Source organism: Nerophis lumbriciformis, linkage group LG25 (assembly GCF_033978685.3).
Source record: "Nerophis lumbriciformis linkage group LG25, RoL_Nlum_v2.1, whole genome shotgun sequence".
Taxonomy (NCBI): domain Eukaryota; kingdom Metazoa; phylum Chordata; class Actinopteri; order Syngnathiformes; family Syngnathidae; genus Nerophis; species Nerophis lumbriciformis.
In genome coordinates this window covers 36,409,303-36,434,444 of record NC_084572.2, presented here as the reverse complement: position 1 = coordinate 36,434,444, position 25,142 = coordinate 36,409,303, and the positions used below count along the sequence as shown (strand labels likewise).

Genomic DNA, 25,142 nt, shown 5'->3' with positions numbered 1-25,142 from the left:
AGTGATGACCGGATAAAGGTCATATTCAGTGATGACCGGATGAAAGTCATATTCAGTGATGAGCAAATAAAGGTCATATTCAGGGATGACCGGATAAAGGTCATATTCAGTGATGACCGGATGAAGGTCATATTCAGTGATGAGCAAATAAAGGTCATATTCAGTGATGACCGGATGAAGGTCATATTCAGTGATGAGCAAATAAAGGTCATATTCAGTGATGACTGGATGAAGGTCATATTCAGTGTTGAGCAAATAAAGGTCATATTCAGTGATGACCGGATAAAGGTCATATTCAGTGATGAGCAAATAAAGGTCATATTCAGGGATGACCGGATGAAGGTCATATTCAGTGATGACTGGATGAAGGTCATATTCAGAGATGACCGAATGAAGGTCATATTCAGTGATGACCGAATGAAGGTCATATTCAGTGATGACCGGATAAAGGTCATATTCAGTGATGAGCAAATAAAGGTCATATTCAGGGATGACCGGATGAAGGTCATATTCAGTGAAGACCGGATGAAGGTCATATTCAGTGGTGAGCAAATAAAGGTCATATTCAGTGGTGACCGGATGAAGGTCATATTCAGTGATGAGCAAATAAAGGTCATATTCAGTGATGAGCAAATAAAGGTCATATTCAGTGATGAGCAAATAAAGGTCATATTCAGTGATGACCAGATGAAGGTCATATTCAGGGATGACCGGATGAAGGTCATATTCAGTGATGAGCAAATAAAGGTCATATTCAGTGATGAGCAAATAAAGGTCATATTCAGTGATGACCGGATGAAGGTCATATTCAGGGATGACCGGATGAAGGTCATATTCAGTGATGAGCAAATAAAGGTCATATTCAGTGATGAGCAAATAAAGGTCATATTCAGTGATGACCGGATGAAGGTCATATTCAGTGATGACCGGATGAGGGTCATATTCAGTGATGACCGGATGAAGGTCATATTCAGTGATGACCGGATGAAGGTCATATTCAGTGATGACCGGATGAAGGTCATATTCAGTGATGACCGGATGAAAGTCATATTCAGTGATGACCGGATGAAGGTCATGTTCAGTGATGACCGGATGAAGCTCATATTCAGTGATGACCGGATGAAGGTCATATTCAGTGATGACCGGATGAAAGTCATATTCAGTGATGACCGGATGAAGGTCATGTTCAGTGATGACCGGATGAAGGTCATATTCAGTGATGACCGTACACCTCTGAGCATATACTGTATGTGTGACATTGAAAACAAATATTTTCAGAGCACTTTAAAGTTTTTAGGACTTGAGGTGAGGTTGCAGCTGCAAAATTTGTGTAGGAGCCACAGAAGTTCCATCCGGTCCTCCTCCATGCCAGCATCTCATGAATAGTGGGCCCCTCCTCCCAGCCTTCCACTCGGGAGAGTGGGGGGTGTGACAGGTGAACCGTTGGCGAGTAACGTGACTAATCCGGGGAAAAGGAGACTGGCGGCGTCTCGATCACTCCAGGGAAGACCATGGTTCTGTCCAGGACCCCTCAGCGGTTTTTGCTGCTACTCTCACTGCTGGTGACTTGCTGGGCTCAGGTAAGGCGCTTGTTTCTCTGCACCAGGACCAAGATGACGTATTTACCGTCCACGCACCTATGTGGGCGCTGAAATGCTGCATCCCGGCATTCTTGGCGAGGGTTTTCGGATTTGTGACCGTATAAATGTTTTGACTTTTAAACCGTGGTGGTCCTCACCTGGTACTGATCCAGTGGCCTCGGAGCGGCCAGACAAAGAGAGCCTGTGTGTGTCGCACAGGGGAAACCAACATATATTTATATTTCTTCTGCAGAGGGGCCCGGTCGGTCCCAGAGGCCCCCCGGGACCACCTGGAATCGCTGGCGTGCCTGGAGTGGACGGCATTGACGTGAGTGACCTTTTCTTTGGGAACCAACACAAAGCTCTGCTTGTCGGAGCAGGAAAGCCTCTTAGTTTAAGCTCCTTTCCCCCGCATAAAATGGAGCATTTGATTTTTCCTCAAAAGACAAATATATATTTGTTAGAAGAGAACCTGGTGGACACATGACAACGGGTCATAGCAGTCCCCATGGTTGTTAGAAGAGAACCGGGTGGACATGTGACAACGGGTCATGGTTGTTAGAAGAGAACCTGGTGGACACGTGTCAGCGGGTCATAGCAGTGCCCATGGTTGTTAGAAGAGAACCTGGTGGCTACGTGACAGCGGGTCATAGCGGTCCCCGTGGTTGTTAGAAGAGAACCTGGTGGACACGTGACAACGGGTCATAGCAGTCCCCATGGTTGTTAGAAGAGAACCGGGTGGACATGTGACAGTGGGTCATGGTTGTTAGAAGAGAACTTGGTGGACACGTGACAGCGGGTCATAGCAGTGCCCATGGTTGTTAGAAGAGAACCTGGTGGGCACGTGACAGCGGGTCATAGCAGTCCCCATGGTTGTTAGAAGAAAACCGGGTGGACATGTGACAGCGGGTCATGGTTGTTAGAGGAGAACCTGGTGGGTACGTGACAGCGGGTCATAGCAGTGCCCATGGTTGTTAGAAGAGAACCTGGTGGGCACGTGACAGCGGGTCATAGCAGTCCCCATGGTTGTTAGAAGAAAACCGGGTGGACATGTGACAGTGGGTCATGGTTGTTAGAGGAGAACCTGGTGGACACGTGACAGCGGGTCATAGCAGTGCCTATGGTTGTTAGAAGAGAACCGGGTGGACATGTGACAACGGGTCATGGTTGTTAGAAGAGAACCTGGTGGACACGTGTCAGCGGGTCATAGCAGTGCCCATGGTTGTTAGAAGAGAACCTGGTGGCTACGTGACAGCGGGTCATAGCGGTCCCCGTGGTTGTTAGAAGAGAACCTGGTGGACACGTGATAACGGGTCATAGCAGTTCCCATGGTTGTTAGAAGAGAACCGGGTGGATATGTGACAGCGGGTCATGGTTGTTAGAAGAGAACTTGGTGGACACGTGACAGCGGGTCATAGCAGTGCCCATGGTTGTTAGAAGAGAACCTGGTGGACATGTGACAGCGGGTCATGGTTGTTAGAAGAGAACCTGGTGGACACGTGTCAGCGGGTCATAGCAGTGCCCATGGTTGTTAGAAGAGAACCTGGTGGCTATGTGACAGCGGGTCATAGCGGTCCCCGTGGTTGTTAGAAGAGAACCTGGTGGACACGTGACAACGGGTCATAGCAGTTCCCATGGTTGTTAGAAGAGAACCGGGTGGACATGTGACAGCGGGTCATGGTTGTTAGAAGAGAACTTGGTGGACACGTGACAGCGGGTCATAGCAGTGCCCATGGTTGTTAGAAGAGAACCTGGTGGGCACGTGACAACGGGTCATAGCAGTCCCCATGGTTGTTAGAAGAAAACCGGGTGGCCATGTGACAGTGGGTCATGGTTGTTAGAGGAGAACCTGGTGGGTACGTGACAGCGGGTCATAGCAGTGCCCATGGTTGTTAGAAGAGAACCTGGTGGCTACGTGACAGCGGGTCATAGCGGTCCCCGTGGTTGTTAGAAGAGAACCTGGTGGACACGTGACAACGGGTCATAGCAGTTCCCATGGTTGTTAGAAGAGAACCGGGTGGACATGTGACAGTGGGTCATGGTTGTTAGAAGAGAACCTGGTGGGCACGTGACAGCGGGTCATAGCAGTCCCCATGGTTGTTAGAAGAGAACCGGGTGGACATGTGACAACGGGTCATGGTTGTTAGAAGAGAACCTGGTGGACACGTGTCAGCGGGTCATAGCAGTGCCCATGGTTGTTAGAAGAGAACCGGGTGGGTACGTGACAGCGGGTCATAGCAGTCCCTAGGGAACATGCTAGCACGCCCCCTAGTGGCTGTGATGACAGCCCAGCTTCCAGAGGCTAATGCTAGCACTTAGCACGCATGCAACAGTCCTGGGGAGGGAAAGCTAAGCTAACGGCACATGTTGATGTTGCGTTCAGGGCGACAGAGGAGACGACTCCAAAGTGAACGGCCAACCGGTGAGTGACCTTGGACCCATATTCACCTGTAAATGAACCCCTCACCCACAGTGTTAATGAGAACTGATGGATTCTTTCAGGGTCCTGATGGACAAAACGGCAAAAACGGCGCTCCTGGGGCTTCAGGACTTCCAGGAGCAGATGTAAGTGGACCCACACTAAAGCTTAAGATAAGATAAGATGTGGACGACATTTGTTTATCTCACTGCATCATACCTTTTGTTTTTACAATGTGTTATCTTATCGTTAGCATTGAAGCGCCATCGTGGCCGCTAGCTTTGAAGTGTCATTGTATCGTTAGCATTGCATTGTTAGCATTTGCATGTCACCGTACAGTTAGCATTGACGTGTCATCGTATCGGTAGCATCGATGTGTCATTCATTGTACCGTTAGCATTGATGTGTCATTGCATCGCTAGCATTTACATGTCACCGTACAGTTAGCATTGACGTGTCATCGTATTGTTAGCATTGATGCGTCATTGTTAGCATTTACATGTCATCGTACTGTTAGCATTGATGTGTCATCGTACCGTTAGCATCGATGTGTAATTGCATCGTTAGCATTTACATGTCACCGTACAGTTAGCATTGACGTGTCATCGCATCGTTAGCATTGATGCGTCATTGTTAGCATTTACATGTCACCGTACAGTTAGCATTCACGTGTCATCGTTGTCGTTAGCATTGACACATTATTGTTGTTTTTAGCATTAACGTGTCATCGCACCATTAGCATTAACGTGTCATCATATTGTTAGCATTGACACATTATTGTATTGTTAGCATTAACGTGTCATTGTATTGTTAGCATTGACACATTATTGTTGTTGTTAGCATTGACGCATTATTGTTGTTGTTAGCATTAACGTGTCATCATATTGTTAGCATTGACACATTATTGTTGTTGTTAGCATTAACGTGTCGTCATATTGTTAGCATTGACGCATTATTGTTGTTGTTAGCATTAACGTGTCATCATACTGTTAGCATTGACGCATTATTGTTGTTAGCATTGACATGTCATCATATTGTTAGCATTGACACATTATTGTTGTTGTTAGCACTAACGTGTCATCATATTGTTAGCATTGACGCATTATTATTGTTAGCATTGACATGTCATCATATTGTTAGCATTGACGCATTTTGTTGTTGTTAGCATAAACGTGTCATCATATTGTTAGCATTGACACATTATTGTTGTTGTTAGCACTAACGTGTCATCATATTGTTAGCATTGACGCATCATTGTTGTTGTTAGCATTAACGTGTCATCATATTGTTAGCATTGACGTATTATTGTTGTTGTTAGCGTTAACGTGTCACTGTATTGTTAGCATTGACGCATTATTGTTGTTGTTGTTAGCATTAACGCGTCATCATATTGTTAGGAATGACGCATTATTGTTGTTAGCATTGACATGTCATCATATTGTTAGCATTGACGCATTTTTGTTGTTGTTAGCATTAACGTGTCATCATAATGTTAGCATTGACGCATTTTGTTGTTGTTAGCATTAACGTGTCATCATATTGTTAGCATTGACGCATTATTGTTGTTGTTAGCATTAACGTGTCATCATATTGTTAGCATTGACTCATTATTGTTGTTGTTAGCATTAACGTGTCATTGTATTGTTAGCATTGACGCATTATTGTTGTTGTTAGCATTAACGTGTCATTGTATTGTTAGCATTGACACATTATTGTTGTTGTTAGCATAAACGTGTCATCATATTGTTAGCATTGACACATTATTGTTGTTTTTAGCATTAACGTGTCATCGCACCATTAGCATTAACGTGTCATCATATTGTTAGCATTGACACATTATTGTATTGTTAGCATTAACGTGTCATTGTATTGTTAGCATTGACACATTATTGTTGTTGTTAGCATTGACGCATTATTGTTGTTGTTAGCATTAACGTGTCATCATATTGTTAGCATTGACACATTATTGTTGTTGTTAGCATTAACGTGTCACTGTATTGTTAGCATTGACGCATTATTGTTGTTGTTAGCATTAACGTGTCATCATACTGTTAGCATTGACGCATTATTGTTGTTAGCATTGACATGTCATCATATTGTTAGCATTGACACATTATTGTTGTTGTTAGCACTAACGTGTCATCATATTGTTAGCATTGACGCATTATTATTGTTAGCATTGACATGTCATCATATTCTTAGCATTGACGCATTTTGTTGTTGTTAGCATAAACGTGTCATCATATTGTTAGCATTGACACATTATTGTTGTTGTTAGCACTAACGTGTCATCATATTGTTAGCATTGACGCATTATTATTGTTAGCATTGACATGTCATCATATTGTTAGCATTGACGCATTTTGTTGTTGTTAGCATTAACGTGTCATCATATTGTTAGCATTGACGCATTATTGTTGTTGTTAGCATTAACGTGTCATCATATTGTTAGCATTGACGCATTATTATTGTTAGCATTGACATGTCATCATATTGTTAGCATTGACGCATTTTGTTGTTGTTAGCATTAACGTGTCATCATATTGTTAGCATTGACACATTATTGTTGTTGTTAGCATTAACGTGTCATCATATTGTTAGCATTGACGCATCATTGTTGTTGTTAGCATTAACGTGTCATCATATTGTTAGCATTGACGTATTATTGTTGTTGTTAGCGTTAACGTGTCACTGTATTGTTAGCATTGACGCATTATTGTTGTTGTTAGCATTAACGTGTCATCATATTGTTAGCATTGACTCATTATTGTTGTTGTTAGCATTAACGTGTCATCATATTGTTAGCATTGACTCATTATTGTTGTTGTTAGCATTAACGTGTCATTGTATTGTTAGCATTGACGCATTATTGTTGTTGTTAGCATTAACGTGTCATTGTATTGTTAGCATTGACACATTATTGTTGTTGTTAGCATAAACGTGTCATCATATTGTTAGCATTGACACATTATTGTTGTTTTTAGCATTAACGTGTCATCGCACCATTAGCATTAACGTGTCATCATATTGTTAGCATTGACACATTATTGTATTGTTAGCATTAACGTGTCATTGTATTGTTAGCATTGACACATTATTGTTGTTGTTAGCATTGACGCATTATTGTTGTTGTTAGCATTAACGTGTCATCATATCGTTAGCATTGACACATTATTGTTGTTGTTAGCATTAACGTGTCATCATATTGTTAGCATTGACACATTATTGTTGTTGTTAGCATTAACGTGTCATCATATTGTTAGCATTGACGCATTATTGTTGTTGTTAGCATTAACGTGTCATCATATTGTTAGCATTGACGCATCATTGTTGTTGTTAGCATTAACGTGTCATCATATTGTTAGCATTGACGCATTATTATTGTTAGCATTGACATGTCATCATATTGTTAGCATTGACGCATCATTGTTGTTGTTAGCATTAACGTGTCATCATATTGTTAGCATTGACGTATTATTGTTGTTGTTAGCGTTAACGTGTCACTGTATTGTTAGCATTGACGCATTATTGTTGTTGTTAGCATTAACGTATCATCATATTGTTAGCATTGACTCATTATTGTTGTTGTTAGCATTAACGTGTCATTGTATTGTTAGCATTGACGCATTATTGTTGTTGTTAGCATTAACGTGTCATTGTATTGTTAGCATTGACACATTATTGTTGTTGTTAGCATAAATGTGTCATCATATTGTTAGCATTGACACATTATTGTTGTTTTTAGCATTAACGTGTCATCGCACCATTAGCATTAACGTGTCATCATATTGTTAGCATTGACACATTATTGTATTGTTAGCATTAACGTGTCATTGTATTGTTAGCATTGACACATTATTGTTGTTGTTAGCATTGACGCATTATGGTTGTTGTTAGCATTAACGTGTCATCATATCGTTAGCATTGACACATTATTGTTGTTGTTAGCATTAACGTGTCATCATATTGTTAGCATTGACGCATTATTGTTGTTGTTAGCATTAACGTGTCATCATATTGTTAGCATTGACACATTATTGTTGTTGTTAGCATTAACGTGTCACTGTATTGTTAGCATTGACGAATTATTGTTGTTGTTAGCATTAACGTGTCATCATACTGTTAGCATTGACGCATTATTGTTGTTAGCATTGACATGTCATCATATTGTTAGCATTGACACATTATTGTTGTTGTTAGCACTAACGTGTCATCATATTGTTAGCATTGACGCATTATTATTGTTAGCATTGACATGTCATCATATTGTTAGCATTGACGCATTTTGTTGTTGTTAGCATAAACGTGTCATCATATTGTTAGCATTGACACATTATTGTTGTTGTTAGCACTAACGTGTCATCATATTGTTAGCATTGACGCATCATTGTTGTTGTTAGCATTAACGTGTCATCATATTGTTAGCATTGACGTATTATTGTTGTTGTTAGCGTTAACGTGTCACTGTATTGTTAGCATTGACGCATTATTGTTGTTGTTAGCATTAACGTGTCATCATATTGTTAGCATTGACGCATTATTGTTGTTAGCATTGACATGTCATCATATTGTTAGCATTGACACATTATTGTTGTTGTTAGCACTAACGTGTCATCATATTGTTAGCATTGACGCATTATTATTGTTAGCATTGACATGTCATCATATTGTTAGCATTGACACATTATTATTGTTAGCATTGACATGTCATCATATTGTTAGCATTGACGCATTTTGTTGTTGTTAGCATTAAGGTGTCATCATATTGTTAGCATTGACGCATTATTGTTGTTGTTAGCATTAACGTGTCATCATATTGTTAGCATTGACGTATTATTGTTGTTGTTAGCGTTAACGTGTCACTGTATTGTTAGCATTGACGCATTATTGTTGTTGTTAGCATTAACGTGTCATTGTATTGTTAGCATTGACGCATTATTGTTGTTGCTAGCATTAAGGTGTCATTATATTGTTAGCATTGATGTGTCATTTTACCATCTTATCATTCATATTTGTGTCATATTGTTAGCATTGAAGCGTCATTATATTGTTAGCGTTGTTGTAACTACAAGTAGACATTACTACTAGTACTACTGCTAGTAAATGTAAATTCAAGTAGACATTACTACAAGTACTACTGCTAGTAAACATAAATTCAAGTTGACATTATTACTAGTACTACTGCTAGTAAATGTAACTACAAGTAGACATTACTACTAGTACTACTGCTAGTAAACATAAATTCAAGTTGACATTACTACTAGTACTACTGCTAGTAAATGTAACTACAAGTAGACATTACCACTAGTACTACTGCTAGTAAATGTAAATTCAAGTAGACATTACTAAAAGTACTACTGCTAGTAAATGTAAATTCAAGTAGACATTACTAAAAGTACTACTGCTAGTAACTATAAGTAGACATAACTACTAGTAAAGGTAACTACAAGCAGACATAACTACAGGTACTACTACTAGTAAACGTAGCAACAAGTAGACATAACTGCAAGTACTATTACTAGTAAATGTAACTACAAGTAGACATAACTACAAGTACTACTGCTAGTCAATTTAACTACAAGTTGACATTACTACTAGTACTACTGCTAGTAAATGTAACTACAAGTACACATAACTACAACTACCACAGCTAGTAAATGTAACTACAAGTAGACATAACTACAAGTACTACTGCTAGTAAATGTAACTACAAGTAGACATTACAGCTAGTACTACTGCTAGTAAATGTAAATTCAAGTAGACATTACTACTAGTACTACTGCTAGTAAATGTAAATTCAAGTAGACATTACTACTAGTACTACTACTAGTAAATGTAACTACAAGTAGACATTACTACTAGTACTACTACTAGTAAATGTAACTACAAGTAGACATAACTACCTACTGCTAGAAAATGCAACTACAAGTAGACATAACTACAAGTACTACTGCTAGTAAATGTAACTACAAGTAGACATTACTACTAGTACTACTGCTAGTAAATGTAAATTCAAGGATACATTACTACAAGTACTACTGCTAGTAAATATAAATTCAAGTTGACATTACTACTAGTACTACTGCTAGTAAATGTAACTACAAGTAGACATTACTACTAGTACTACTGCTAGTAAATATAAATTCAAGTTTACATTACTACGAGTACTACTGCTAGTAAATGCAAATTCAAGTAGACATTACTACAAGTACTACTGCTAGTAAATATAAATTCAAGTTTACATTACAACTAGTACTACTGCTAGTAAATGTAAATTCAAATAGACATTACTACAAGTACTACTGCTAGTAAATGTAAATTCAAGTAGACATTACTACTAGTACTACTGCTAGTAAATGTAAATTCAAGTAGACATTACTACTAGTACTACTACTAGTAAATGTAACTACAAGTAGACATTACTACTAGTACTACTACTAGTAAATGTAACTACAAGTAGACATAACTACCTACTGCTAGAAAATGCAACTACAAGTAGACATAACTACAAGTACTACTGCTAGTAAATGTAACTACAAGTAGACATTACTACTAGTACTACTGCTAGTAAATGTAAATTCAAGGATACATTACTACAAGTACTACTGCTAGTAAATATAAATTCAAGTTGACATTACTACTAGTACTACTGCTGGTAAATGTAACTACAAGTAGACATTACTACTAGTACTACTGCTAGTAAATGTAAATTCAAGTAGACATTACTACTAGTACTACTGCTAGTAAATGTAAATTCAAGTAGACATTACTACAAGTACTACTGCTAGTAAACATAAATTCAAGTTTACATTACAACTAGTACTACTGCTAGTAAATGTAAATTCAAATAGACATTACTACAAGTACTACTGCTAGTAAATGTAAATTCAAGTAGACATTACTACTAGTACTACTGCTAGTAAATGTAAATTCAAGTAGACATTACTACTAGTACTACTACTAGTAAATGTAACTACAAGTAGACATAACTACCTACTGCTAGAAAATGTAACTACAAGTAGACATAACTACAAGTACTACTGCTAGTAAATTTAACTACAAGTAGACATTACTACTAGTACTACTGCTAGTAAATGTAAATTCAAGGATACATTACTACAAGTACTACTGCTAGTAAATATAAATTCAAGTTGACATTACTACTAGTACTACTGCTAGTAAATGTAACTACAAGTAGACATTACCACTAGTACTACTGCTAGTAAATGTAAATTCAAGTAGACATTACTAAAAGTACTACTGCTAGTAAATGTAAATTCAAGTAGACATTACTAAAAGTACTACTGCTAGTAACTATAAGTAGACATAACTACTAGTAAAGGTAACTACAAGCAGACATAACTACAGGTACTACTACTAGTAAACGTAGCAACAAGTAGACATAACTGCAAGTACTATTACTAGTAAATGTAACTACAAGTAGACATAACTACAAGTACTACTGCTAGTCAATTTAACTACAAGTTGACATTACTACTAGTACTACTGCTAGTAAATGTAACTACAAGTACACATAACTACAACTACCACTGCTAGTAAATGTAACTACAAGTAGACATAACTACAAGTACTACTGCTAGTAAATGTAACTACAAGTAGACATTACAGCTAGTACTACTGCTAGTAAATGTAAATTCAAGGATACATTACTACAAGTACTACTGCTAGTAAATGTAAATTCAAATAGACATTACTACAAGTACTACTGCTAGTAAATGTAAATTCAAGTAGACATTACTACTAGTACTACTGCTAGTAAATGTAAATTCAAGTAGACATTACTACTAGTACTACTACTAGTAAATGTAACTACAAGTAGACATAACTACCTACTGCTAGAAAATGTAACTACAAGTAGACATAACTACAAGTACTACTGCTAGTAAATGTAACTACAAGTAGACATTACTACTAGTACTACTGCTAGTAAATGTAAATTCAAGGATACATTACTACAAGTACTACTGCTAGTAAATGTAAATTCAAGAAAACATTACTACTAGTACTACTGCTAGTAAATGTAACTACAAGTAGACATTACTACTAGTACTACTGCTAGTAAATATAAATTCAAGTTTACATTACTACGAGTACTACTGCTAGTAAATGAAAATTCAAGTAGACATTACTACAAGTACTACTGCTAGTAAATATAAATTCAAGTTTACATTACAACTAGTACTACTGCTAGTAAATGTAAATTCAAATAGACATTACTACAAGTACTACTGCTAGTAAATGTAAATTCAAGTAGACATTACTACAAGTACTACTGCTAGTAAATGTAAATTCAAGTAGACATTACTACTAGTACTACTGCTAGTAAATGTAAATTCAAGTAGACATTACTACTAGTACTACTACTAGTAAATGTAACTACAAGTAGACATAACTACCTACTGCTAGAAAATGTAACTACAAGTAGACATAACTACAAGTACTACTGCTAGTAAATGTAACTACAAGTAGACATTACTACTAGTACTACTGCTAGTAAATGTAAATTCAAGGATACATTACTACAAGTACTACTGCTAGTAAATATAAATTCAAGTTGACATTACTACTAGTACTACTGCTAGTAAATGTAACTACAAGTAGACATTACTACTAGTACTACTGCTAGTAAATATAAATTCAAGTTTACATTACTACGAGTACTACTGCTAGTAAATGTAAATTCAAGTAGACATTACTACTAGTACTACTGCTAGTAAATATAAATTCAAGTTTACATTACAACTAGTACTACTGCTAGTAAATGTAAATTCAAATAGACATTACTACAAGTACTACTGCTAGTAAATGTAAATTCAAGTAGACATTACTACTAGTACTACTACTAGTAAATGTAACTACAAGTAGACATAACTACCTACTGCTAGAAAATGTAACTACAAGTAGACATAACTACAAGTACTACTGCTAGTAAATGTAACTACAAGTAGACATTACTACTAGTACTACTGCTAGTAAATGTAAATTCAAGTAGACATTACTACTAGTACTACTGCTAGTAAATGTAACTACAAGTAGACATTACTACTAGTACTACTGCTAGTAAATATAAATTCAAGTTTACATTACTACGAGTACTACTGCTAGTAAATGCAAATTCAAGTAGACATTACTACAAGTACTACTGCTAGTAAATATAAATTCAAGTTTACATTACAACTAGTACTACTGCTAGTAAATGTAAATTCAAATAGACATTACTACAAGTACTACTGCTAGTAAATGTAAATTCAAGTAGACATTACTACTAGTACTACTGCTAGTAAATGTAAATTCAAGTAGACATTACTACTAGTACTACTACTAGTAAATGTAACTACAAGTAGACATAACTACCTACTGCTAGAAAATGTAACTACAAGTAGACATAACTACAAGTACTACTGCTAGTAAATGTAACTACAAGTAGACATTACTACTAGTACTACTGCTAGTAAATGTAAATTCAAGGATACATTACTACAAGTACTACTGCTAGTAAATATAAATTCAAGTTGACATTACTACTAGTACTACTGCTAGTAAATGTAACTACAAGTAGACATTACTACTAGTACTACTGCTAGTAAATGTAAATTCAAGGATACATTACTACAAGTACTACTGCTAGTAAATATAAATTCAAGTTGACATTACTACAAGTACTACTGCTAGTAAATGTAAATTCAAGTAGACATTACTACTAGTACTACTGCTAGTAAATGTAAATTCAAGTAGACATTACTACTAGTACTACTACTAGTAAATGTAACTACAAGTAGACATAACTACCTACTGCTAGAAAATGTAACTACAAGTAGACATAACTACAAGTACTACTGCTAGTAAATGTAACTACAAGTAGACATTACTACTAGTACTACTGCTAGTAAATGTAAATTCAAGGATACATTACTACAAGTACTACTGCTAGTAAATATAAATTCAAGTTGACATTACTACTAGTACTACTGCTAGTAAATGTAACTACAAGTAGACATTACTACTAGTACTACTGCTAGTAAATATAAATTCAAGTTTACATTACTACGAGTACTACTGCTAGTAAATGTAAATTCAAGTAGACATTACTACTAGTACTACTGCTAGTAAATATAAATTCAAGTTTACATTACAACTACTACTACTACTAGTAAATGTAACTACAAGTAGACATAACTACCTACTGCTAGAAAATGTAACTACAAGTAGACATAACTACAAGTACTACTGCTAGTAAATGTAACTACAAGTAGACATTACTACTAGTACTACTGCTAGTAAATGTAAATTCAAGGATACATTACTACAAGTACTACTGCTAGTAAATATAAATTCAAGTTGACATTACTACTAGTACTACTGCTAGTAAATGTAAATTCAAGGATACATTACTACAAGTACTACTGCTAGTAAATATAAATTCAAGTTGACATTACTACTAGTACTACTGCTAGTAAATGTAAATTCAAATAGACATTACTACAAGTACTACTGCTAGTAAATGTAAATTCAAGTAGACATTACTACTAGTACTACTGCTAGTAAATGTAAATTCAAGTAGACATTACTACTAGTACTACTGCTAGTAAATGTAAATTCAAGTAGACATTACTACAAGTACTACTGCTAGTAAACATAAATTCAAGTTGACATTACTACTAGTACTACTGATAATAAATGTAACTACAAGTAGACATTACTACTAGTACTACTGCTAGTAAATGTAAATTCAAGTAAACATAACTACAAGTACAACACTAGTAAATGTAAATTAAAGTAGACATTACTACTAGTACTACTACAATTGAGTAGACCAGTTCAAGTTCAAGTCCTGCAACAGCCGGCATCTTGTATCCTGTAACAAGGCATAATGTTACCTTATGTAAACCACGCCCCCTCTAGCCCCGCCTCTAACCTGCTAAAGAGTTTCTTATTGGAAGAGAGGATTTGTGAGATGACACACTTGACAGTGTTGACGGTCCTTCTGATAGTAGTAGGCGTCGCCAGCCATCGTTAAGTCCATCACCTGGTGTCTCTGCTGTGGTCCCTAAAGGACACAAAATCAATCATTCATGTTTCCATCAGGGACTTGTGGGACCCTCAGGAGATCCAGGTCCACCAGGCCTGAAAGGACAAAAAGTGAGTAAGACAATTTTGTCATCAGACGTCATTGAAGTGTCTTGCGTGTTTGAAACAATCTATCTGTGGTCCTGTCCTCAGGGGGATTCTGGACCGCGAGGGCCAGCCGGAGAACCGGTAAGTACACAGTCAATGTTTTGACGTTTGCCCGACCACGTCATGCTTCCCGCTCAATGAAGGACGCTTTGTTTCCGGCAGGGTGTCGGACCGGGCGGCCTGGATGTGAGTCTACGGCGGGCCACAACATCTCCGAGCAGGCGGACGACTCGTAACACTTGTCCTGCTTGGTCTTCTTTCACAGGGCATCCCAGGGACGGACGGACTCCCAGGAGAAATGGGAAAAGCTGGTCCTCCAGTGAGTACACATTTGTTGTCTCTGGTGGACCCTAAAAGTACTAAACATTGTGGGTTGGTTACAGGGCGTCAGAGGCAAGAGGGGACAAGTGGGGGCTCTTGGTGCTGTTGGACCTCGGGTACATGTCCTTGTTTACATTCTTTGCTGGATGACATGTGCAACAGGAGAATAAGTCATGTTGAATTCATGTTTTCCAGGGTCCTCCTGGCATCTATCAAGGGGAAGAACTGGTAAGTCCTGGGAAGACTTCATTTTTAGCTGAGCAGAACTCTTCACTTCGTCTTCTCGTTGTTCTTAGTGTCCTAGTGCCTGTACTGCTGGACTGTCAGGACACGCTGGCCTACCGGGCATGAAAGTACGTCTTTAAAAGGAGGCAATACTTTTGTCAAACACACTTGAACTCACAACATCTGCCTGCAGGGTCACAAAGGGGTGAAGGGAGAGTCTGGTGAGCCCGGAAGACAGGGGCACAAGGTAACGTCCTCTCCTCCTCAGACGTCTTCAGCTGTTGTTCGAGCACCAAGACCTTTGCTGTGTTTCCTCTCAGGGCGAGGAGGGCGAGCAGGGACTGCAGGGGAACATTGGATCTCAAGGACTTCCAGTAAAACATCTCATCCGGCTTAGTGTAGATATGTGAGATGCTAACTGGCTAACATGGGACGTGTGTGATTCCAGGGCCCAGGTGGATCTAAAGGCCTCCCCGGAATAACAGGCTCCAAAGGTGAAAGGGTAAGAAGTCGTGTCGTGACGACAAAATGTCTTTGTCCTATTCGAGACTAAACAATGTCTCCAAACAGGGGCCGCGAGGAAAATCTGGCGATGCGGGCCCTCAGGGCGCACTGGGATCTCCAGTGAGTTCCAGTGTTTCTGTCAAATATTCGCTAAAATATGTTCTTACGGCATTTCTTGCTTTGTTGTCCAGGGGGACGTTGGCCAGAGAGGAGCCCTAGGAGAGAGCGGCCCCAGGGGTACACAGGTTAGATCTTTGTGTCCTCTTCTCATTAAACAGCTGGATTATTGTGTGTGCTGTTTCAACAGTGTCTGTGTGTCCTGACAGGGTGAACGGGGTCCTGCTGGGATCAGAGGAGTACCAGGACCAAAGGGAGAAGCTGTGAGAACCTCACACAGGCCGCATCTTGTCTGTGCCTTTGCTGACCCGCACCGCCTTGTTTTTATTGCTGTCACAGTTTGATTCCCACTGACAACATTTTGTGGTCTGAAAACGTTGGCCATCTTTAAACTTTAAACTTTGGGGAGGAGATCTTGCCCCAAGTGGAGGAGTTCAAGTACCTCGGAGTCTTGTTCACGAGTGAGGGAAGAGTGGATCGTGAGATCGACAGGCGGATCGGTGCGGCGTCTTCAGTAATGCGGACGCTGTATCGATCCGTTGTGGTGAAGAAGGAGCTGAGCCGGAAGGCAAAGCTCTCAATTTACCGGTCGATCTACGTTCCCATCCTCACCTATGGTCATGAGCTTTGGGTTATGACCGAAAGGACAAGATCACGGGTACAAGCGGCCGAAATGAGTTTCCTCCGCCGGGTGGCGGGGCTCTCCCTTAGAGATAGGGTGAGAAGCTCTGCCATCCGGGGGGAGCTCAAAGTAAAGCCGCTGCTCCTCCACATCGAGAGGAGCCAGATGAGGTGGTTCGGGCATCTGGTCAGGATGCCACCCGAACGCCTCCCTAGGGAGGTGTTTAGGGCACGTCCGACCGGTAGGAGGCCGCGGGGAAGACCCAGGACACGTTGGGAAGACTATGTCTCCCGGCTGGCCTGGGAACGCCTCGGGGTCCCACAGGAAGAGCTGGACGAAGTGGCTGGGGAGAGGGAAGTCTGGGCTTCCCTGCTTAGGCTGCTGCCCCCGCGACCCGACCTCGGATAAGCGGAAGAAGATGGATGGATGGATGGATCTTTAAACTTCTCTTTCCTGTGCAGACCATGTCTCTGCTTCCTGTCTGTCTTGTTCCTGACTCCACCCAGCAGCTCCTTGATTGCTCTTCCTGATCCCGTCACCTTGTTTTAACATCTTGTGGTCTAAAGAAAATTTTGTTGACAGTTTCTAAACTTGTTCCTCATCTCATCCCCAGGGCCTTGCTGGGCCTGATGGTCGGGAAGGAATACCTGGACTTCCAGCATCAAAGGTAATGTTGGATGAGTGGGACAACTGAAGACCTATAGAAACGTACATGGCTTATGTTCCTCTGGTTCAGGGTCTTCCTGGGAAGAACGGCGCTCCAGGTGATGGTGGACTTCAAGGTCTTCCCGTAAGTTGACCCAGACGCCCCCTGATTGATGGTTGGACTTTGACCTTCTGTGTTCTTTCCGAACATATAGGGCGTTCCGGGCGCTTACGGACAGAAAGGAGTTAGCGGTCCAAAGGTACCAAAGCACACCATCGATGGCACACTTAGCAGCACACTTGGCTAACATCTGGTTGTTCTTGTTGCCGTGGTTACCAGGGGGTCTCAGGTGACCCAGGAGTCGCAGGACTGATGGGCTCGTCTGGAAAGCAAGTATGTTTGTGGCACGTTTGAGAAGGTTTGTTCACAGAAAACATGAGCGTGATGGTCTCTGTTGCCAGGGCGAGCGTGGAGACCAGGGCGAGGTCGGCTCTGTTGGACCAAGAGGAGGACCAGTGAGTAGAACAACTCGTTCTTGGGCAAGTCCGGTGTCTCTCCAGTCATTAAAAACAATTTGTCCTTTTGTCGCAGGGTGAACGAGGAGAACGAGGCCATGACGGACCATCGGGATCCTCAGGAGGAAGGGTGAGACCTGACTAAGTATATAATAATATTCTGTTAACGCTGAACTCAGAAAAAGTTGACTTCCATCGTCAAGTGAAAAGAAGAACGCGTTAAAACTGGAGCTACGGTTGCTAGCATGGCTGATGCTAACATGCTAACGTAAAATGATATTCTGTTAACACTAAACTCAGTTTACTTCCATCGGCATGTGAAAATTAGGAAAACACCTCAAAACTGCAGTTACGGTTGCTAGCATGGCTGATGCTAACAAGCTAGCGTATAATAATATTCTGTTAAAGCTGAACTCAGACAAAGTTTACTTCCACCGTCATGTGAAAAGAGGAATGCGTTAAAACTGGAGCTGCTGTCGCTAACATGGTTGATGCTAACATGCTACCGTATAATATTATTCTGTTCACGCTAAACTCAGACAAAGTCTACTTCCATCGGAATGTGAGAATTAGGAAAACACCTCAAAACTGCAGTTACGGTTGCTAGCATGGCTGATGCTAACAAGCTAGCGTATAATAATATTCTGTTAAAGCTGAACTCAGACAAAGTTTACTTCCACCGTCATGTGAAAAGAGGAATGCGTTAAAACTGGAGCTGCTGTCGCTAACATGGTTGATGCTAACATGCTACCGTATAATATTATTCTGTTCACGCTAAACTCAGACAAAGTCTACTTCCATCGGAATGTGAGAATTAGGAAAACACCTCAAAACTGCAGTTACGGTTGCTAGCATGGCTGATGATAACAAGCTAGCGTATAATAATGTTCAGTTAAAGCTAAACTCAGACAAAGTTTACTTCCATCATCATGTGAAAAGAGGAATGCGTTAAAACTGGAGCTACTGTCGCTAACATCGCTGATGCTAACATGCTACCATATATTATTATTCTGTTAACGCTAAACTCAGACAAAGTTTACTTCCATCGGAATGTGAAAATTAGGAGAAAACGTAAAAACTAGAGCTACGGTTGCTAGCATGGTTGATGCTAACATGCTATTGTATATTATTCTGTAAACCCTAAACTCAGACAAAGTTTACTTCCATCGTCATGTGAAAAGAGGAATGCGTTAAAACTGGAGCTGCTGTCGCTAACATGGTTGATGCTAACATGGTTGATGCTAACATGCTACCGTATAATATTATTCTATTCACGCTAAACTCAGACAAAGTCTACTTCCATCGGAATGTGAAAATTAGGAGAAAACGTAAAAACTGGAGCTACGGTTGCTAGCATGGTCGATACTAACATGCTATTGTATATTATTCTGTAAACCCTAAACTCAGACAAAGTTTACTTCCGTCGTCATGTGAAAATGAGGAAAACACCTCATAACTGCAGCTACGGTTGCTAACGTGGCTGATGCGAACATGCTACCATACAATATTATTCTGTTAACGCTAAACTCAGACAAAGTTGACTTCCATCGGAATGTGAAAATTAGGAGAACACGTAAAAACTGGAGCTACGGTTGCTATCACGGTTGATGCTAACATGCTATTGTATATTATCTGTTAACGCTAAACTCAGACAATGTTTACTTCCATCGTCATCTGAAAAGAACTGGAGCTACTGTCGCTAACGTGGCTGATGCTAACATACTACGATATAATATTATTCTGTTAACGCTAAACTCAGACAAAGTTGATTTCCATCTTAATGTGAAAAACCGGCGAACGCGTAAAAACTGAAGCTACACATGCTAGCGTGGCTGATGCTAACATACTAGCGTTCCACAATTTAGCCAAACTGTAGCTACTTTACCTCTGTTCGTATACAAAAGAGCAATGGGATTCTGGGTATTTGTCCTGTTGTGTTTATGTTGTGTTACGGTGCAGATGTTCTCCCGAAATGTGTTTGTCATTCTTGTTTGGTGTGGGTTCACAGTGTGGCGCATTATTAGTAAGAGTGTTAAAGTTGTTTTTTTTTATACCCCCACCGTCAGTGTAACCTGTGTGGTTGTTGACCAAGTACGCCTTGCTGTCACCTACGTGAGCAAGCGGAAGCTACATTCAACGTGTGGTTGATCAGGCACGCTGGTTGTAGTGGGCGCTATATGTACCTTCACGGCACGCATGACGCTGACAAGCGTTATTCATTTAAAACCCGCGTGCCGCACCAGCTTAAAAATTCCACAAAAAGGTGTGGGCAGCGTGTCTGAGACCCCTGGTTTATACATGGCACAAAGCAAAAAAAAAAACTTTGAATGCAGTGTCATTGCAATTCAAATTTCAAAAATTTTTGCGGCTCCCATTGTTTTCTATAATTTGTGAAACTGGTCAAAATGGCTCTTTGACTGGTAAAGGTTGCCGACCCCTGCCCTAGCCCCTCCAAAACCCTCAAATCTAGACTCCAAACGTCCCAGAACAAGCTAGTCAGGTTACTTCTAGACCTCCACCCCAGATCCCACCTCACTCCTACCCACTTCTCCAAAGTGGGCTGGCTCAGGGTGGAGGACAGAGTAAAACAACTTGCACTGAGCCTGGTCTATAAAATCCGCGACACCTCCATGATACCGAAGTACAAGTCAAACTACTTAAATGACCGCCATAACCACAACACCAGGGGGAGTTCCACAAACCACGTTAAACCCAGATTCCGATCTAACAAAGGTCTTAACTCATTCTCCTTTTATGCCACATCAATATGGAATGCACTCCCAACAGGTGTAAAAGTAAGTGCATCTCTATCCTCCTTCAAAACCGCACTAAAAGAACACCTCCAGGCAACTTCTACCCTTGACTAACACCCTCCCCCTTCCACATCCCACCTCCCCGGATTGTAAATAACCAAATGTAAATAATCAAATGTATATACTTGTTCTTATGCTTTCTGAACTCACTATGTTCTCTGCTGGCTGTACATATCCTACCAAGTCAGACCTACACTGTTTCAATGTCCATTTCTCTGATGATGCAATTGTTGATGACTGAAGTGCTGATATCAACCAAACCCTCCACATCCCACCCCCCGGATTGTAAATAATGTAAATAATTCAATGTATATACTCTGATGATTAACTTGTGTGATGACTGTATTATGATGATAGTATATATTTGTACCATGAATTGATTAACGTGGACCCCGACTTAAACAAGTTGAAAAACTTATTGGGGTGTTACCATTTAGTGGTCAATTGTATGGACATCGGGGGCGGTACCTCTGGATTGGCAGACCGGGGTGGTGGTTCCTCTCTTTAAGAAGGGGAACCGGAGGGTGTGTTCTAACTATCGTGGGATCACACTCCTCAGCCTTCCCGGTAAGGTCTATTCGGGTGTACTGGAGAGGAGGCTACGCCGGATAGTCGAACCTCGGATTCAGGAGGAACAGTGTGGTTTTCGTCCTGGTCGTGGAACTGTGGACCAGCTCTATACTCTCGGCAGGGTCCTTGAAGATGCATGGGAGTTTGCCCAACCAGTCTACATGTGTTTTGTGGACTTGGAGAAGGCATTCGACCGTGTCCCTCGGGAAGTCCTGTGGGGAGTGCTCAGGGAGTATGGGGTATCGGACTGTCTGATTGTGGCAGTCCGCTCCCTGTATGCTCAGTGCCAGAGCTTGGTCCGCATTGCCGGCAGTAAGTCGGACACATTTCCAGTGAGGGTTGGACTCCGCCAAGGCTGCCCTTTGTCACCCATTCTGTTCATAACTTTTATGGACAGAATTTCTAGGCGCAGTCAAGGCGTTGAGGGGATCTGGTTAGGTGGCTGCAGGATTAGGTCTCTGCTTTTGGTCTGATGTGGTCCTGATGGCTTCATCTGGCCAGGATCTTCAGCTCTCGCTGGATCGGTTCACAGCCGAGTGTGAAACGACTGGGATGAGAATCAGCACCTCCAAGTCCAAGTCTATGGTTCTCGCCCGGAAAAGGGTGGAGCGCCATCTCCGGGTTGGGGAGGAGATCTTGCCCCAAGTGGAGGAGTTCAAGTACCTCGGAGTCTTGTTCACGAGTGAGGGAAGAGTGGATCGTGAGATTGACAGGCGGATCGGTGCGGCGTCTTCAGTAATGCGGACGCTGTATCGATCCGTTGTGGTGAAGAAGGAGCTGAGCCGGAAGGCAAAGCTCTCAATTTACCGGTCGATCTACGTTCCCATCCTCACCTATGGTCATGAGCTTTGGGTTATGACCGAAAGGACAAGATCACGGGTACAAGCGGCCGAAAGGAGTTTCCTCCGCCGGGTGGCGGGGCTCTCCCTTAGAGATAGGGTGAGAAGCTCTGCCATCCGGGGGGAGCTCAAAGTAAAGCCGCTGCTCCTCCACATCGAGAGGAGCCAGATGAGGTGGTTCGGGCATCTGGTCAGGATGCCACCCGAGCGCCTCCCTAGGGAGGTGTTTAGGGCACGTCCGACCGGTAGGAGGCCGCGGGGAAGACCCAGGACACGTTGGGAAGACTATGTCTCCCGGCTGGCCTGGGAACGCCTCGGGGTCCCAAAGGAAGAGCTGGACGAAGTGGCTGGGGAGAGGGAAGTCTGGGCTTCCCTGCTTAGGCTGCTGCCCCCGCGACCCGACCTCGGATAAGCGGAAGAAGATGGATGGATGGATGGATGGATGGAATATGTACTGTGCTATCTACTAATAAAAGTTTCAATCAATCAATCAATCAGACTAGCATAATTACCACATGCTAGCTGTGACCAATAATTGCTAGCAAGTGGCTAGCGCAAAACAAAGTGACTTGGTTATCAGATGCTAACAAGCTAACACGCAGTGAAAGTGTTTCCCAGAAGATTAGAGCAAGCTTTTAAAGACATTTTCAGGAATGAGGACATGATGAAAGATGCTCTTCAGGGCTTAGAAACCAGCGTTCTTCCCTGCGCGTACGATTCAACAGAGGGTGATTGAGTGAAATAAAGCCGATATGTTGCACTTAAGGTGTTTTTAGTACAACCGTGAAAGGCCTCTCTTGTTCCACGAGGACTCTGCCAGATTCGGGACAGGAAAAGAAGCTGGGAAGCCTCAAAGACTTCTCTGTTCCCAGGAATGCTTGAGAGCAATCAGCCTAAAAGCCGCCCCAGAAACCCGACGGCTGAGCACCCAGGGGGGGGGGTTGTCTACGTTTATGTGGGCTCGGTGTGGTTAGGTTAGCGTGTGGGGCGGCGCTATACATGCTAACAGTGGCGCTGGTGTTTGAATGTTTATGTTTGGGTTTGGACAGGGAGGCAAAGGCGACATGGGCCTTCCAGGACTTCCTGGACCAGCTGGATATGGAGGACAGAAGGGCGACAGGGTAAGTAAGAAACATCCCCATGATTCCGGACAACATTTTACAAAAGTGCATGAAAAGATTCTAAAAGCTCACTAGTTGCCACAACCAAAGATAGCCGCTAAATCCATGTGAGCTGGTCCGTCACCCGGACAGCAAACAGTTCTGTTGTTGGAATGGTTTCTTGTCTTCACAGGGCGCTGTGGGTCTGGATGGTCCAAACGGAGACCAGGTGTGTGTTTCTGCACAAAATGTTCCATAAAAAACTTGGTGTTCTAACAAACCTGTGCGGTCCATTTTAGGGAGGTTCAGGTGCTGAGGGAACACCAGGAGGGCCAGGAGAACTGGTGAGAGACCAGACTTCTTAGAACGCACATAAGTGGTTTTGTTGTGGACCTGCTTGTCATCTTGTTGGTGGTCTCTTGCAGGGTGAACAAGGGGAACCAGGAGAGAAGGGATCGGTGAGATTTACCCAAACTACAGTAGCGCTTTCTTGCTAATGCTAACAATAACAGCCCTCCTGCTCGTAGACGGGACCGCCAGGAGAGACCGGCAACAAAGGACCAGAGGGGGGTCGAGGGCAGCAGGGCAAGGAGGGCAAGTCGGGCCAGCCCGGACCACGGGGCATGCAGGGTGACATGGGAATACCTGGCCTACCTGGAAGTCAGGGACCTTCGGTGAGATGTTGGCGACATCACAACATTCAGGACTAGTTTTGTGGTTTTGGTCAGTTGAAGTTCAACATAAATTTGCTGAAGGACTTAACTCTGTGGGACGCCACACAGTAACCAAAGTTTAGATTGAAATGCAGTATTAAGGTGTGGTCTTCTTTTGAAGTGGTTCTGCTTGTGTCGGCGCAGGGAAAAGCACCGAGTGACTCGCACATCAAACAAGTCTGCATGAGAGTCATGCAAGGTGAGCACTTCTGGATCGTCCTGAGACCCGGTACGCAACAGTCCAATAAACCTGTTTTTTGCTCTGTGGTATCACAGAGCAGCTGGCCCAGCTGGCAGCCAGTCTGAGCAGACCTGAGTCTGGCGTCTCGGGGCTCCCAGGGCCGCCTGGCCCGCCCGGACCTCCCGGGTCGACCGGTGAGAACGGTTTCCCCGGACACAGCGGATCTCGAGGACTACCCGGTCTGAAGGGACCGCCTGGATTGCTGGGCCGTAAAGGACCTAAAGGTGGGATCCAGAAGGTTCTGAAAGAAATGATTTAGGCTTTGGACATTTTATACTTTTACCAGCAGGGGGCAGCAAGACAGTATTTTCTGCTTAAACTGTCCACAGGTGATCAGGGGGACAGAGGGGACAGAGGACCCACCTCCAGGGGGCTCAAGGGATCTCCAGGTGCTCCAGGTCTGCCAGGTAAAGACCACTTTAGTTATGTGAACTATAGCAGGACCTGGGCATAGCATTGTGCTCTCAGGAGAACGTGTCTACTATCCGATGATCAGCAGGGGGTGACCCCACATCACTGACCTAGTTTACTGATCCCCTAATGTGTATTTGTGTGTTACCAGGCCAGTCAGGCAGGGCGGCTTACGGCTCGGACGGCCGCGATGGCGAGCGAGGGCCTCGCGGCGCTCCCGGGACTACCGGCGTCCCCGGACCTCCGGGTCCGGCAGGGCTGAACAGCTACTGCGAGCCGTCGCAGTGCATCCTCCCCATGGTGGCCTCGC

General features: G+C 41.9%; 1 protein-coding gene across 1 annotated transcript in view; it reads left to right on the top strand.

The window, feature by feature from the left end:
• The first annotated feature begins 1,463 nt into the window (after positions 1–1,463).
• The window catches only part of col9a1a (collagen, type IX, alpha 1a), a 24,043-nt gene continuing 364 nt past the window's right edge, over positions 1,464–25,142 (top strand). The window contains exons 1-32 of the mRNA XM_061984321.2: positions 1,464–1,580; positions 1,834–1,908; positions 3,964–4,002; positions 4,083–4,145; positions 15,106–15,159; positions 15,241–15,276; positions 15,358–15,381; positions 15,461–15,514; positions 15,579–15,632; positions 15,712–15,744; positions 15,813–15,869; positions 15,935–15,988; positions 16,062–16,115; positions 16,190–16,243; positions 16,312–16,365; positions 16,437–16,490; positions 16,572–16,625; positions 17,598–17,651; positions 17,721–17,774; positions 17,845–17,889; positions 17,970–18,023; positions 18,092–18,145; positions 18,222–18,275; positions 23,417–23,488; positions 23,661–23,696; positions 23,767–23,811; positions 23,893–23,925; positions 23,995–24,141; positions 24,325–24,379; positions 24,457–24,645; positions 24,751–24,828; positions 24,984–25,142. The exon at positions 24,984–25,142 is cut by the window's right edge and continues 364 nt beyond it. Coding sequence (XP_061840305.2) covers positions 1,512–1,580; positions 1,834–1,908; positions 3,964–4,002; positions 4,083–4,145; positions 15,106–15,159; positions 15,241–15,276; positions 15,358–15,381; positions 15,461–15,514; positions 15,579–15,632; positions 15,712–15,744; positions 15,813–15,869; positions 15,935–15,988; positions 16,062–16,115; positions 16,190–16,243; positions 16,312–16,365; positions 16,437–16,490; positions 16,572–16,625; positions 17,598–17,651; positions 17,721–17,774; positions 17,845–17,889; positions 17,970–18,023; positions 18,092–18,145; positions 18,222–18,275; positions 23,417–23,488; positions 23,661–23,696; positions 23,767–23,811; positions 23,893–23,925; positions 23,995–24,141; positions 24,325–24,379; positions 24,457–24,645; positions 24,751–24,828; positions 24,984–25,142 — 2,011 coding nt within the window. The 5' untranslated portion in view covers positions 1,464–1,511. The remainder of the gene's footprint in view (positions 1,581–1,833; positions 1,909–3,963; positions 4,003–4,082; positions 4,146–15,105; positions 15,160–15,240; positions 15,277–15,357; positions 15,382–15,460; positions 15,515–15,578; positions 15,633–15,711; positions 15,745–15,812; positions 15,870–15,934; positions 15,989–16,061; positions 16,116–16,189; positions 16,244–16,311; positions 16,366–16,436; positions 16,491–16,571; positions 16,626–17,597; positions 17,652–17,720; positions 17,775–17,844; positions 17,890–17,969; positions 18,024–18,091; positions 18,146–18,221; positions 18,276–23,416; positions 23,489–23,660; positions 23,697–23,766; positions 23,812–23,892; positions 23,926–23,994; positions 24,142–24,324; positions 24,380–24,456; positions 24,646–24,750; positions 24,829–24,983) is intronic.